At 49.4% G+C, this 15509-nt stretch overlaps 6 protein-coding genes and 1 non-coding gene across 7 annotated transcripts; 4 read left to right on the top strand and 3 right to left on the bottom strand.

Annotated features, from left to right (window-relative positions):
• Nucleotides 1-1630: 1630 nt before the first annotated feature.
• Nucleotides 1631-3735, top strand: BCR38DRAFT_434699 (uncharacterized protein). The gene has a single exon (XM_040860314.1). It carries the CDS (start codon nucleotides 1655-1657, stop codon nucleotides 3503-3505), a length of 1851 nt encoding a protein of 616 aa, XP_040715713.1. The 5' UTR covers nucleotides 1631-1654; the 3' UTR covers nucleotides 3506-3735.
• Nucleotides 3736-4444: 709 nt separating this feature from the next.
• Nucleotides 4445-6001, top strand: BCR38DRAFT_392949 (uncharacterized protein; the record flags this gene model as incomplete). Its single annotated transcript, XM_040857588.1, has 1 exon — nucleotides 4445-6001. One exon carries the CDS (start codon nucleotides 4445-4447, stop codon nucleotides 5999-6001), a length of 1557 nt encoding a protein of 518 aa, XP_040715712.1.
• Nucleotides 6002-6794: 793 nt separating this feature from the next.
• On the bottom strand, nucleotides 6795-7637 carry BCR38DRAFT_409673 (uncharacterized protein; the record flags this gene model as incomplete). Its single annotated transcript, XM_040858393.1, has 3 exons — nucleotides 6795-6875; nucleotides 6988-7170; nucleotides 7374-7637. The coding sequence occupies 3 exons, from the start codon at nucleotides 7635-7637 to the stop codon at nucleotides 6795-6797; spliced, it is 528 nt and encodes a 175-aa protein (XP_040715711.1).
• A 592-nt stretch (nucleotides 7638-8229) lies between these two features.
• BCR38DRAFT_458024 (putative endo-1,3(4)-beta-glucanase) lies at nucleotides 8230-9436 on the top strand (the record flags this gene model as incomplete). Its single annotated transcript, XM_040862110.1, has 3 exons — nucleotides 8230-9004; nucleotides 9059-9132; nucleotides 9302-9436. The coding sequence occupies 3 exons, from the start codon at nucleotides 8230-8232 to the stop codon at nucleotides 9434-9436; spliced, it is 984 nt and encodes a 327-aa protein (XP_040715710.1).
• Nucleotides 9437-9787: 351 nt separating this feature from the next.
• Nucleotides 9788-10994, top strand: BCR38DRAFT_474793 (homoserine O-acetyltransferase; the record flags this gene model as incomplete). The annotated part of the gene is made up of 1 exon (XM_040862983.1): nucleotides 9788-10994. The coding sequence occupies exon 1, from the start codon at nucleotides 9864-9866 to the stop codon at nucleotides 10992-10994; it is 1131 nt and encodes a 376-aa protein (XP_040715709.1). The 5' UTR covers nucleotides 9788-9863.
• On the bottom strand, nucleotides 10953-12467 carry BCR38DRAFT_434695 (phosphoglycerate mutase family protein). Its single transcript, XM_040860313.1, has 2 exons — nucleotides 11983-12467; nucleotides 10953-11932 (listed from the first exon to the last, which is right to left on the bottom strand). Exons 1-2 carry the CDS (start codon nucleotides 12181-12183, stop codon nucleotides 11336-11338), a joined length of 798 nt encoding a protein of 265 aa, XP_040715708.1. The 5' UTR covers nucleotides 12184-12467; the 3' UTR covers nucleotides 10953-11335.
• Nucleotides 12468-15044: 2577 nt separating this feature from the next.
• On the bottom strand, nucleotides 15045-15147 carry BCR38DRAFT_t180. Its single transcript has one exon. It is a non-coding gene; the product is annotated as a tRNA-Thr (tRNA).
• Between the last annotated feature and the right edge of the window lie 362 nt (nucleotides 15148-15509).

The raw sequence follows: 15509 nt of genomic DNA, 5'->3' as shown, positions 1-15509 counted from the left end.
CGACGCCTGCTTCCTCTTCGCCGGCCTATCCTGCCGGCGTATATAAATAATATGGACGAAGTATTTAGGTTGATTCAGTTAGACCCTGCAAAATGGGGGTGCATGCAAAAAGGTGGTCAATGCGGTTAAATGCGAAGACCTGGAGGATATCAAACGTAGTCTATAGGTAACTGCGCAAAAGTAGAGAGCGTGGCCCATTGAGGTGACAAACGTTATTATATTCTTGCTAGGGAAAGACGTATTATTCGTAACGGGTGCTGCCTGTAATAAAGAAAGCACCTGATTCTGTCAAGTATACACAAAAATACTAATATTAACAGCAATCGACATGGCTCTACATTATAACCGACTTAACTCGGACGGTACCCTGGAAAGGTTTCAGTGGCTGCTGCATAGCCAGGGTCAAATAGAAAATGACTCGATAGATTATAGCCAAATATTCAGATATGATCAACATAGCTACGGAAGGGCTATCGTGGACAATTATCCCAAGCGCTGCACCCAGCACACAGGCGGAGTGCCTGGGGCACGCAACAGGACTTGAGATGCTGGGATACAATAGGGGTGTTTGTACTTCACGTGTTAATTGGCGTTCTGTCAACTCATCTCTGAACAAGTTGCAAATGGGATTTAAGCCAAAGGCGAGACATAGCTGAGGCAACATGCAAAAGCCACATAATAACATTATTGGAATCTCGGCCATGGGAGCAACATGCATTTTCACATCCGCAGGTCTTGTATCTGGCGCGTGGAATGCCGATGCATCTCCTTAGATCATTGCGATCCGCAACGCTGGCATCCATACTTTTCCCTACATTGTTAATGCTGGTATTCTGACCAGTGCGTGGTCTGCGAGCAATGCTTTTCTCTACATGTCGAGCCAGTATCTGTACTCTGTTTCCATTTCCGGAAACTCTCCCATGATCTTCGCCCAATGCAACTGGGGTCCGCGATTTACGCAGCCCTGGCCAGGAGCTGCTGTGCCCTCTTATGGTACCTTTGTGTTGGTTCTCAAGCCGGAATTGTCTTCAACCTTTCTTAGCTAGATTCCTTAATTAGTAATATGGGTTTTCTATTTAAACCAAATATTCTTACTTTTGTTTCTTAGACTCTCAACAGAATAAAGGCATTGTTTATTCCCGCATTCATAATGAAGTGCTTTCTCCTGTTTTCGAGAGGAACTTTTTGTTATCTGTAATTCCAGGCTAACACTGTTCATATACAGCCCAGGCTGCTACCAAGGAAATGGAATTTGTGACGAAGTAGCAGCGAATAGGTTGTTTAGTGGAAATGATCGTATATGTACAAATGATCAGATCTGGAAAATTGTCCTTTATCTTATGATGACCTTAGCATAGAAGATGTACTAAACCTGAATCCGTATCGGTTTTGATCTACGAAGATCCCGGAAAATATATCCGGGGTGGCATACACCCCAAAAGTATGCTTAGTATTAAAGCTAGGATACCTACCCCATCTGGTCTGAACTAGCCCACCTAAGTCAATATTGGTTAGTTGGGCATCGCCCAAGGCATGCGGGGAGCCAGGGATATGCTGTGCCGTCGCGGGGTACATGATTCACCCAGGATCCAAGAATCTTACCGTCCTATTTAAGTTCATGGATAACTTTACAAAAAAGACGACCAAGCCAGCCATGTTAAAATCATTTTTCAAGCATTTGCGTCGACCGACATCTACTCGACCACCCACCTCGACAAAGGTAGCCACAGGTTGGGCAACTTCTTTAGCGGCCGATATGGTCAGCCATCTGCCGCTAGAGCTGCACATGATGCTCCTAGAGTATCTTGAGCCTGATGATGTGACAGCTGGCCTCAACGTCTGTCATAGCTGGCGCCATATCTGGCTCAGCGATCAGATATGGCCCGGACTTGCCAGTCGCTGGTTTCCTGGTCTGTCAGATCATATTCGAACGACAAGCGGTGGGAAAGGCATGGGTGAACATTTTCGGCGTCATCTGCACAATTATTGCTGGAGAGTGGCCGGCAGGTTCGCCTCGGCGCTTCATCACGGCATGTTGCTTCAAGATGACCGATTCTTCGAACTGAGCAAAGGCGTCCCCGCTGTCCAGGGCGGCATTCATTCGTACCAGGGCCCGTTGGATCTGGGACCAGACGAGGGCTTTCCCCGTTTCATGATGTACAACCATGAGCGAATTGCATGGTGGCCTGAAGCCTATGGTCTGCCATATTTTGCTGTTGTGGACAATCTGCGCACCAGAGAACGACGGGCCTATGTGTTTCCTGACAACCAGGGCGAGAAGCTGGGATACAAGACGGCCATGAGCGACAAGCTGCTGCTCATGGGTCGAGACAGACTTTTGCATGCATGGCACTTTGAACAGGACAGGTTGCAGTCTGTCGAGATACCAGAGACGTTTAAGCGATGTGTCGTCGAAGGGGACAACGTCTTGCTCGTTTCCATCTATGCGAATATATACCTCTGGAGATTCGGTCATCCATTGCGCCACGTCGACATGCACGACTTCCCGTGTTACATCCCGGGGCCAGTCATCATTGCTGACGTGCCACAATTCCCGCCCAGCACCAATCACGTCGGCGCGCACCGCGTTGCTTTACGTCTGGAAGAGAGCGGGTTGCTCCTCGACTTCTTCATCCACCCGACTGCCCCCGACGTCTTCTTCGTTGTCACCTATCGCAAGCAACAAATCATCTACCACAGTGACGGACATTTCACGGTACGCGAAGCGCAATTGGTTGTCCATGAATATGCCCACGACCGAGTGATAGCATCTTACAGCCTAGGGAAAAGTGCCGATTTAGGAAATCATGTGTTATCTGGCAGAACACTCGGGAATCGTGACCACTTGCGCTGGGAGAAGTGCGACTCCTTTGGTGGATACTCGTTGCTTGCAGCCTACGGGACTTGCCGAAGCTGGCCAGTTGGGGATCCGCTCGACTCCGACGGGTCTTTGGACAGGACCGAGTTCTCCGAAACCGACACGATGCCCCCCACGGCCCACTTGTCTGTCTGTTTCAACATCTACACCAAGTCCTTCAACATTCTCTGTCACCATCGGCAGGACAATATCGGAGCAATCGCAGCATACCATGTGTGGAACGGTCGGTTGGCCACGAGCTACGTGAACGGGGTTTCCAGGACCATCGTTTCGGTGAACGATTGTGTAGATAGTCGGCATCATCCCACGCCTGATCGCATACCTCCGCGTTACACAACTACAACGAGGCATGGTGATCATCATATCATAACTCGACGCCATCGGAATATCGACCGTGAACTCACATCCACGACCTGTAGCCTGCAGACAAGGAAACTACTGAGCACTGTAGACTTCGAGTTGGACGCCAGCCGAAGATACGCAAGCCAAAGGCAGAGTATCTCACCACAGCCACATGGAGTTCAGAGGCTGCTGGGTGATGATGACTTTTTGGTTTATGTCGATGATCAGGCTTACACGGTTTGGAGCTTTTCCAACAAGATGACAACGCAGTTGCGACGGCGATAATGCCAAACCACTGTATCTCTTGTTTCTTGCTTTCATCTTGGTCCTAACATTCAACAACATCAATGTGGTGGCGTATGGTATGTCCATGTGTTGGAACCTGTGCCTGACAGCGAGCGGACTATACAGTTTTCTGGTTTAATGAAACTTCGGCATCTAATTCCACGCATGATTTCGCAACGGAACCCCGTGACACAAACCCCTTAATATGCTCTACTTGGATGATATACGCAGGACTGTTGCCAAGGCAGACGAATCAAATGTGCACAGTCCATGGAAACCTAATTAAAGAAGACCCATCATATATTATGGTTAACCCGTTAGGCATACCCCATAAAACAGGCCCCGCCTAGACTACCTACATAATACTATAATAGACATTGGACGGCTCGCAAGGTACACACAAACCCACCATTTCAAGGATTCCAGCATGAAGCAGGTCGAGGCAAAATTCCCCTTCAAGGAATTATTCGGTACGTCGTTATTTGAGAGTCCAACCAAAGACCAAAACCAAACGGCCGAGATTCGCGGTGTGGTCATGACTCGGGTCTGGCCGTACGTGCGACATAGCGCATCTATTATACTTTCGCAACCCGTGCTCCATAAACCAATTACTTGGCGGTCCAATTTATTTCAAGCAACAAGCAGTCATCAAGGGGCATTCCACACTATCGGGTCAGAGGCGCAGGCGTGGAAAAAACCCCTTGGCGTTTACATTAAGTGAGTCTAGTTATTAATCAACTCCGGCTCATACCGGTGCATGAAGCCTTGGACTGCATCCAAACGCTATTTCTAGCATCTCCGCATCTCCCGAATCTGGCCCTGGTGTCCACTGGCAAGGCTACAATCATTAATGTTAAAAGAGAACGATGCCCATCTGAATATCGGTTGTTGTTTTGCTCAGAGGCCTACACGTTCTTTACACAACTTTCGCTTCACACCATGACGGTCCCTTGGTCTTCAGATCGTAACTTCCCGCTTCTTGTGGCGGCGTTCGCCCTTCTTTTTGCATCATGTTCGTTGGCCTTCGCCCCTCACCACGAGTTCGACAGTACGGCTTTGCTGAGACGGCAAAACTCTACACTGGAAGGATGCCTCGGCGCTGCGGGGATAGAAACTTCTCTCCCTTCCAGTGCTGACTGGGTCAACGACACGCTGGCCTGGAATTCTCGACTCAGTCCAGTTCCTGCTGCGGTCGTGTTTCCAAAGAGCGAGGCCGAGGTGACAACCATCCTCAAATGCGCGAGCGACGCCAACGTCAAAGTTACCACGCTGGGAGGCAACCGATCCTTTGCCAGTATGGGATTCGGCCGCAACGATGGCGCCTTGATCATCAACCTGCGCAACATGAAGGTTCTGTCTTTCGACACCAACACCCAACAGGTCACACTCGGCGGTCCCGTCATGATCTCCGAGGCAGCAGGGTTTCTTTGGAACAGCTATTCCCGTGCACTGCCTCACGGACGCTGCCCTGATGTTGGTATGACAGGAGTTGGTATGGGCGGAGGCTTCGGCACGCTCTCGCGCAAGTCTGGGACCGTGCTAGATAACATCGTGGCTATGAGGGTGGCACTGGCAAACGGGACTATCGTTGACACCAGTCTGACAGAGAATACGGACCTCTTCTGGGGACTGCGAGGAGCAGGAAACTCGCTGGGAGTTGTTCTCACCATGAGCATCCAAACTCTATCCCCGGCAACCACAGTCACCAACTACACTATTTCCTTCCCATCTGGGATAACGCCTACCATCGAACAGAATGCCGCTGCCTTGTTCGGCGCTCAGAATTGGGCCCAGAGTGTCGATAACGACGATGACTTGTCCATCCGCTTTGCCCTCCGTACAAGTTCGACGCTGGCCGGTTTCTACTACGGCGATCAATCCAATTTCCAAGCTGTGGCTGAATCGCTGCTGAGCTACCTGCCCAACATGACGGTGAAATCCAACCAATTCAACTTTTGGGATTCGGAGGACATCACAACCCCTGGTATAATAGCGCAAACCATCACTGCACGCCGCTACTTCTACATTACATCCGTCACCATCCCCAGCTCGAAGCCCCTGACTCAGGAGCTCGCCATCGAGCTCTTCAACAAGACCGTTTACCAAACCAAGCCTACCGATGCCTCCGTCTCGGGCTTCGTCGATATCTGGGGCGGTGACTACACCAACGCCGTGCAAGCCGCCGACTCAGCCTGGAAGCACGATGGCAACCTGCTTCTAGTGCGCTGGGATATACGTACATCTAGCTTCGACACGGCCTTCTCGACCGAAACCCTAGACACGGTTCGTGGCAGCTTTTACGAGTTTGTTGAAACTTACAAAGCAGCTGGGGGTGTGCCGGGAGGCTTCCCGAACTATCGGGACGCGAACTGGAACATCAACGAGACGGCAGAGTACTTGTATGGAAGCAACTGGGACAAGTTGCTCGAGGTGAAGAAGGAGTATGATCCCGCCGGGCTGTTGAACACGGATCCCCAGGCGGTTCCTGTCTATTAAATCTGCATTGTGAGCCAGGGAAAAACCAAGACTTGTGAGAGCTCGGTATATTTAGCAGAAGGCGCAGTCAGTCATGGGAGTGGAGGAGATACCACATCTCAAAGAAATTCATATATAACAGCACTTAAAATCTAAGTCTTGGTATGTCACCAGTGAAATTAAGTTGCGCGATAAAATATTTAAAGTTCATGCTGATGTGTTGCGGGCTCTGATCACATCCTCCATGCAGAAACTCACTGGGAGACTAACCACAGATTTCTTCACCAAAGTAATCCTGTGAGTGTAAGGCCTAAAAGATCAGGTGGAAGAGATGCGAACTTCGGCCAGCTGCGCATATCTATCATCACTTTTCCGGAATTGGTCAATGTACCATGCGAAACATGGAAGGTATTTATAGTAGCATAGTCATGGTATCGAGTTTTGCCAGGCGTATGTCTTGCAAGTGACCCGGGAAGATCTTTTTTTTAATGAAAAAAACCTTGCAGCGGCACATCACAACGAAATTCCAACCACAGTGCTAGGGTTCTTATTAAGAGACCATAGGACAAGCCAAGTCTTATCACATTTGGATCGTCTCTTGAAACAGCTGGGGTTTCTTAGCAAATATTGATTCTCCAACGACGCATGGAAAACAGCATCAATAATGAGCGGGGAATCGCTGACTAGTTCATAATACACATGGCAGTGTATATGCAGCATATCTGACGCGTGAAGGAGAATGCTCATGTATTGGTTAAGGAGCAAGCAAATATACGATAGCCACAGAACAACTTGCATCATGATAAAAAATAAATCACGTGGCTTTAAACTGAATGCGTTTTCCGTATATGTGGAGAGTGTGACGAATCACCAAACTGCTATCTTCGGCATGTGCCTGCGTCGGGTGTCAAAAGCAAACGTGGGGAGTGAGACAATGGTCATGCAAGCTAACCATCAACTACTGTGCCACCCCAATTTTCACAAAGTCTGCTAGACTTTCAAAATACCATGTCCCTCGTGGGTTGGTTGGTCTCGTAGTGAGGACGTGGCAGATTGGCTTGCAAAATGGAACCTTGCTGAGATCCTACCATTAGACAATCGACCAGATGAACGAGTTGATTTAGGTAGTAAAAGCCGTGGGTAGGCATGCAAAAGAAATACCCCGGAAGACCCCATACTACCCCAGGAGTCTAGACCAGCTATCTAGCGTCGATCTACCTTCCATATCTAGCCACTTAAGGGGAACGCAAGCAGCATCTCTAATATCACATTTGATCTGTATTATATGCTTGTACTGGTCCAATTTAATGTATCGCTTCCCACTGAAACCTGAATCACTCCCACAAGCCGGGTTTTACACTCCATGTGCATCAAGACAAGGCGACTGACTGACCTGGGGGATGTCAACCTTCTCCAGCCAGTGGTACGCTAATCGAGTACTCCCCAGGATAATCATTTCTGAAGCAAGTTTAAGCGTTGACCAATGACGGCGGTCACCGCAGGTCATTAAACCTGCGGCCATCAAATGACAATGTCGGCCAATAGGGCATGGAATTTCTTGGTCATGGCTTGGACCGACTTCGGGGGTGTTTCCCGCGCGTGCTGTGTCCATGAGGTTTTCACGTTTCAATCCGGGCCATGAAAAGCCTTGTCGCATGCTTCGAGGCTTTTCACTCCAATGTATTAAGAGGCTCAATATCCGCGGAACGGCCGAATCGCAGTGCAGGCTCGCTAGTCACGATACAACTGCAACACAAGCAGTGGTGTTAGGAAATGTGTCTCTTGCCCAAGTCATTGTGGACGCTCATGTGCGCCGTTCAACCAGTTCTTTACCTGTGCTTCTTGAGATGTTAGACAATGTTACTCTATGCAGGGCAGGAGTATGCGAGGCCGTCTTCTCTCCTACTTATATAGTGAAGCACTCTCGCCGATCTTCTCCAAGTGGTATAAGTCAATCTGAAAACCCCTGTTCGAAGGAATTCCAAACCGCAACCCCTTTTAGGCCTTATGCTACTCCCATATTACTCTTCTAGTCTATTCTTTGATATGCTCTTGTTATACTAAGCTTTACCCATTTGTTTGTTGTCGTCTATTAATCATACGTACAGTAAGTCCGAGTGGTCCCTATGTATACTAAAACACCACGACATGATCCCGAAGAATACAGTGCTTTTAGAGACCATTAATAACATCAACGCAGTATTTTCACATTCCTGCTGGCAATCACACTACTTATACCATACTTTACAATGCGGCCTTCATTCACTTTATCGTTCCTTCCTTTCACTCCATTAGTAGCCGCTTGGGCACCGCCAAGCTACAGCGGCTACATTCTGGAGTGGTACTCCGGGTTTGAAGGTGCGAGTGGCTCCGCCCCTGACATTTCGAACTGGAATATCATCACAGGTCACCTGGGCGTCAACAATGAACTGGAGACGTATACCTCATCCGCGGCAAATCTGCAGCGCTCAGGGGGTTCTACGTTGCAGATCGTGCCGTGGCGAGACTCGTCAGTAGCTGGCGGTTGGTCTTCCGGCCGCATCGAAAGCAAGTACACAGTCACGCCCGCGGCTGGAACAGTTACTCGTGCCGAGGCCCTGATCCGATTCGGAGGAAATTCCGTTTCGAACAAAGCCGGTTTGTGGCCTGCCTTCTGGATGTTGGGAAACTCAATCCGGAATGGGACCCCCTGGCCAGCATGCGGCGAGCTCGATGTTATGGAGACGGTGAACGGCGCTCTGACGGGCTATGGCACAATACACTGTGATGTATTCCCCGGGGGGATCTGCAATGAAGGCACTGGCATCGGTGCATCCACACGGATTGCAGATCAAGGATGGCATACCTGGACACTAGAGTGGAACCGCAGGCCTGGGAACTGGCAAAGCGAGACTATTATCTGGTATATAGACGGTATTGCTTTCCAGTCCATTACCGGAGACCGCATCAACAACCAAGCCGTTTGGGACAGCTTGGCACATAGCCCCATGTACTTCATTCTCAATATGGCCGTGGGCGGAAGTTGTGAGTATTCACATTTTGCTGAGGCTTGCTTCGAGGAAACTAACTAGTAGATAGGGCCAGGTAACCCTAATAGCGCGACGCTTGATGGCTACGGTAGCATGATGGAGGTTGCGTATGTCGCGCATTATGTATCGTCCTCATCTGCGAAGGTGGCAAGCCAATCTTGGACCAATACAACAAATACGGAACGCCACAATGGTACAGTGTGGAGGGCTTAGATGGGTCAATAAGGCATGTTTTCGCTGCGTATATGCATTCTTATTTCATTCAAGCTGATATTTGCAATATCTCGTAAAGGGGTTGGCTAAGTCGTGTCGTCGCGCCTACGTAAAAGCGCCTATCCTCCAAGTCGCCAACGGTCTTGCAAGAACTATATCACCTCGGGTCAGATTAGGTGTATCGGGAGCCTCAAAAGTAGCCATACCAGCCTAAGCACTATATATGTATGTGTGGTCGTGAACATGACATTTCAGCTAAGCACATGAACCATGACCCTGGCTCTGCCAAAGTGTAAACCATGCGTCATCCCTTGTTACACTAAATCAGACTTAGTCGGAAATTCTAAGCATGATTGAGAGGGCTGCGAGATAGCGCGGTATTGGTCTACCGTATTCACGATATAGGCTAAATCTGGAATTAAGATAGAGTGTCGGGACGCCCGACATCCGGCTTCAACAGGCGGGGTCCAAAAGTGTCTTCCATGACCTCAAGCATGGCATAGTTGAGACTGTTGAACGAGGATGTTTGATAAACTTTGTTATTCGCCATTTAGCTTAGATAGTACCTCGTTCTATCACCATTCCTAAGTGGTGCGTTTGGACCTGCTTGTAAGAACTATTCCTATCGGCTTTTCTTCACCATGGCTTACGCTGCCTACTATAAAAACCTGGGTTTGGACTACTACAGCATCCCAAATTTCGCTTTTGCCTGTGGAACAACACTACAAGATGTACGTATTGCGTACCGTATCATCAACCACTCCGCTGCCCGCGGCACTGTACTTATCCCAACGTGCTATGGGGGCCTCATCAACACGACGCTGAACTTCACCACGGCACCAAACGATTGCCTCAAGGCCTACCGCGTCATAGTGACCGCTATGTTGGGCAACGGCGAGTCAGCCAGCCCGTCCAATACGCCCGGATTCCCAGAATCCGGCGAGCTGCGGTACCAGGACGTAGTAAATGCGCAATACCGACTACTGACCAAGCACCTCGGCGTGCAGCAACTCGAGGCCATCATCGGATTTTCTATGGGCGGGCAACAGGCGTACCATTGGGCCGTCATGTTTCCCGATTTTGCGCGACGTATTGTGCCTATTTGTTCGAGTGCGCGTACGAGTCCGCATAACTATGCCTTTCTCGAGGGACCCATGGCAGCCCTGACGAGTAGTGCTGACTACTTGGTATACCGGGCAACTAAGATTAAAGTGGTGATGGGAGAGATCAAGCTGGCAGATTTGCGACAGGTCCAGCCGGCGAGCGGGAAGAAGGCATTTGCCAGGGCATATGCGGCATGGTTGACGAGCAGCCACTGGTTCCGTGAGCGCTGGTGGGGGACAAGAGACGGGGGCCAGGGATTTGAGTCTATTGAGGCCTGGATGCAGGATAGGGAGACGGCATATTTGGACTGGGATGCGGATGACATGCTGGCTTTGGCGAGTATGTGGCAGATGGGAGATGTTAGTACGGTAATTCCGGGACAAGAGGTACTGAGCCAACGAGGTGGCAAGCAGGGGGATGACGGCGGCTACCACGAGGCTCTGACTAGCATCAAGGCCCGTGTTCTCGTCATGCCGTGTCAGACTGATCAGTACTTCCCACCCGAGGATGGGGAGACTGAGTGCAAGCATCTGGCTAGGGGGACTTTCGCCCCTATTCCCAGTGTCTGGGGCCACGTCGCCGGTGGTGGTATGGATTTGGAAGCCGTCGCATGGATGAATAAAAATGTTGGGAGGTTCATGGATGAAGAATTATACTCGGGAAAATAGAGGGCATCATTGCGGCCCCGTCACAATCCGCCTTCGTTACACTGATCGTACTCCAAAAGAACCTTCCTCTTTCCCCCGATATGAATAATACAATGCGAAGCGAGATTCAAAAATCACGGTAGTTCTTGTTCCAGTTCCGTCGTAAATGATAACTCTATTGTCAATTGGTCTCTGCCAAAGCCGTTAGTTGCGTTATCTTGCGTGCGTTTGGCCACTGGCTTTCAGTTCCCTTAGTGGAACATGTCCTAGTCAATGGTGAGATAGGAATCATCACTTTTAGTGCGAAAACCGCACCCCTGATCAAGTCGAGGAGATATCTGCAGTCAATATTGACAACACGGTCACACCGAAGTTGTCGAATATGTGGAGGGCAACTGTGCCTTCACTAAGAAGGCCACGGTTGCTCCCGGCGCCATCCGGAATGGCTCATGGCCAATGACTTGCATGAGAGCTCGGGATGCTAAGGAGTGCATCGTGAAAGAAACGAACGAGCTTGGCTCGTTGGTGAAGATATCCTCAAGCAATATCCGCATCCTCTTCATGACGTGATCCTCGGTCTCTCGGGAATTAGGGTCAAACAACTCGTCCTTCTCCGAGAATCCCGACTCGATTTGATAATCTGGATAGTTTATTTCGATCCAGCTTTTTGTGTTTCGACGGTCACAAGTGTGCCGCCCGGTCCGTTCGCGGAGTAGCTCCTTCACGACTGGCCGAAAGCTCTGCCCCTCTTTGGATGCAATGTCTGCAAATACTAAGCGTGTCGTCCTAAGACAGCGCTGCAGAGGGCTGGTATATAGTTGAGGCCATGGCATCTTCCCTTCGATGATTAGTCTGCTCCACATGGTGCGGGTGTCGACAGCTTGCTGAACACCCTCATCTGTAAGGTTGGCGTCGGCCCAGGTGCTTGTACAATCGCCATCCAACAGCGCCCATTTGGTCTGTGTCATGTATAAGTATGGATTCCACATGAAGGGGGAAACCGATTTACCTCCCAAGCCAGAGTCCCAACTTTCGCTTCCATAATGTTATGGAACCCTTGGCCATGACGTGTGACGAAGAGCACCTTGTAGGTCTCACCCACCGAAGCATTCAGATTCCGAATGTGTGCCTCAAGCCTTTGCCAAGGTCGCAGACTGCTATCCTTGATCGGGATGGAATCTGTTACCAGGCCCAATTCACAATGCGTCATCTGTTGAGGTTATCATGAGGAATACACCTTGCCATCTCCGGCGAAGCTATTTGAGAAAGTGCTTACCGCACGGTAGTCTGCATCGACGTCAAGACAAGAATGATTTTCGAAGAAGCCTAAGATGCTTTGGAACCGAAAGGGGACGTGAGAATCAGCCGTGATCGCTTCCATTGCGATCAGTACAGCTGACAAAGTAAAGATAGATGTGCTGGATTTTTATACGGTCTTTGACAAGGTAGATTTTGATTTTTTTGGCATTCACACCGAACAATGAAGCTTTGACGTCGAAACGTCCAAGTTGCTGCTTGTAGCTGTGGCAGCCACAAGTGCATTCAGCCACCGCGTGGCGCATGTTCTTTGTCCCAGCAACTTTGACAGACCAGTGGTAATTTGTTGATCAAGACTGCATATGTTGACTCACCTAATAGTCAAGCATTTTTTATTATATAGGTCACTAGTCATGGTTAAACCCCAGGGAAGATCAGTGATATGTGGTCACTATAGATCTTGCCTGAAGCAGGTGGAACTATTTCCAGCTTCTGTAAGTCTTCCTGTTGATTGCTTGGGGCAGGGCCTCTGTATTTTCATGTGCGTTTTGCACTCGCAACTTCAGCGTCAAGAAAGTCTATCCAGTAGACTAAGTCGTCCAAGGAAAGCATGATGAGGCCGGCTTTAGAATCATAGTCGGGGGTACAATACACTTCAACATAGGCTGTTATTGCCCTTCTGTATTATTCAACCCTCGAGATAACGCAACCACTTCAACCTGGTTGCCAAGGGTTGGCCTCAACCAGCTAACCCAACCCACCAATTCTCCAGATTTTAGTTACCAAGCTGTGTCAATTTAGAGACTTAGTAAGTGACTTAGTTGCTAAGTGGTTGCTAAGGGCTCACTATTTTTTAGTAATTTGCACGTGCTAGAGGCCCCTACTAGCCCTGTAGAAATCCTCGCTATTATCTCAGCGGTCCCCTAGCGCTGAAGTTACTTCCCTAATACTTGTCAGAGCACTGAATGCAGGTCACCGGTGGGGCTCTGGTAGAGGGTTCACGAGTCAGTATTCTAATCTATTGAAGTATCGGGATGCCGAGGAACTGGGCACTCGGCATCGCCGGACCGGTACTCACGCCGGTTTGAAGCGGTATTCTAGCTATCTATATAATGTATATCGTGAAGTAGGATAGAAGGACGGTAGAGATCAATGAACTATTCCGGGCACCCCTACCTGAGACCGCTAGTTGTTACGAACCGTTGGCCCTGAACCAACATTACAGGCCCGTCGGCAGGCCAGGTGGATACAGACGCTAGGATCACGGGACCCCGCATCGGAGGAAGGAAAGGACCGATAGGTCACGTGACCTACAGGGGTGGATATGTTGGACAACCAACATATCCAAATGATCCAGAAGAAATAAGAGGGAATGGATATGTTGGACAGCCAACATATCCAAGTGATCCAAGAAGGATAAGAAGGAATGGATATGTTGGATATGTTGGACAACCAACATATCCAAGTGGGGATCAGTGAAGGAGAGATGGGCATATAAGGGACAGGACTCCCAGGCATTTCATAGATAGACAGTCTCTACTTCAGTGATCAATCTAAGCATCAATCTAACCCATTGGTGAGGCAAACTGCCTTGACGACTCTATTCCCAGTTACCCTACTCGAATACTTCAGTTACCCAGAGCCCGATACTCCATACGTCAGACCCCGATATTATTGCTAAAGGACTCCGCAGCAGGACTTACTTACTAGCACAAACCCCTACAGACTCTTTAGTGGTTTACGCAGCTAGACTATTAGAGGTTTCGTTACACTAGTGACCGCCCGGTGCTCAGCAGGAGGAAAGCCTATTACTCCCTATCACTCTGTACTATCGACTCCGGCTAAGCCGTACCCTGACACGTTGATCTCTCTACCCGTTTCCGGACGTACGGACCGTTAGCGAGAAAATAGCGATACGAAGAGCCCTAATCCGAAGCTAAACTATAGCCGTAGGGATACTAGATAACTTCGGAGGAAACATACTGAATACTATAATAATAATAGTACCGACGATAGCGACGTAAATAAGTAGTAGCACTATCGACGATACGACTACCACGGCGACAATCAGGTAGCTAAGCCGTTACCTATTAGAGGAGCTCGAGTTAGAAGAACTTAACCGTCTAATAGCGGAAGAAGGACTAAGGAAGAAAAAATAATAAATAATATAATATTAAATACGCCGTAGGTGTTAACCCTCGGTACCTCTACAAGTACTCCCTTAAGGGGCTATAGATGATATAGCGGGCCCTTAAGCCGCGTCGGGCGGTTATACAGGTAAACTTGTAGCCAAATGACTACTAAACCTCCTGTCCCTCCCTAAGTCTGTGCTACAACCCCTGCCTGAACTACCGATAAGTGTGGTAATGTGGCACTTAAATTCGTCCTCAGGGGTGGGATGCTGCTGATGTGCAGAAGATGCTCGACTATTTTTTTGTCGCGACAAGTCGTAGTATCTGCTAATTGGGGTTCTCGTCGAGCGTATACATCTCAACCATACGCTCAAGTGGATAGACCGTAACGTGGTCAGACGCTCGCAAGAATCGCGGCGAGAGGGCGTGCTGCGCGCCTTCTATCGTGAGGGGACGGGTTCGCCGACGAGCGTTATCGGAAAGGCGAGGTCCGATAAGGGGTCGGATTAACGATTCGAATTCTGGACCGGCTGTCGAGTTATATTCCGCCGACGTAGTGCTTGACGGTCGACTGGCTAGGATGCTCGTAATCCTAAACTGCACCAATCTCCCTATTATCGCTAGGTAGGCGAAGTCAACAAGGTGGGCAGCGCGCCGTAAGGGTTGACTAAACCCCCTTGTGTGTCAGCTGCGGGATTCGAACCCGCGACTCGTCACCGACCCAAGTGGGCGAGGCTCAAATCGGGACTTATCTACCAGCGAAGTGACCAACTACACCAGCCGACAGAAAAAATAATAAAAGATCGAATAGTTAGAAGCTGTAAGGGAATAGAGAGCTATAAGCAGGGTTAAGCCTTGTGAAGGTCAACCCTCGCAGACTCACTACAACCAGGTGACTTACAGCTGGAACACCTGCCGTGGCAGTGTCAGATGGGAAGCCAATCATAACCCTTGTAGGAGCCCCGCCAAGCGTGGATGACTTAGTCGCGCTCCCTCAAACCTAAGTTGTGATCTTCTTTCCTTCGCTCCTTAGAGTAGAATCTTCGTCGATAGCACCTAATCGAGGTCTATACCAATGCGATGCAACCCAGGTCGTGACAAGCCTCAGTTCTGTCACTAAGTGAAAAGCTACTTCACCGTCGACGAA

This window comes from Pseudomassariella vexata, assembly GCF_002105095.1.
Source record: "Pseudomassariella vexata strain CBS 129021 chromosome Unknown BCR38scaffold_7, whole genome shotgun sequence".
Classification (NCBI taxonomy): Eukaryota; Fungi; Ascomycota; class Sordariomycetes; order Amphisphaeriales; family Pseudomassariaceae; genus Pseudomassariella; species Pseudomassariella vexata.
This window is presented reverse-complemented; position numbering and strand designations above follow the sequence as displayed.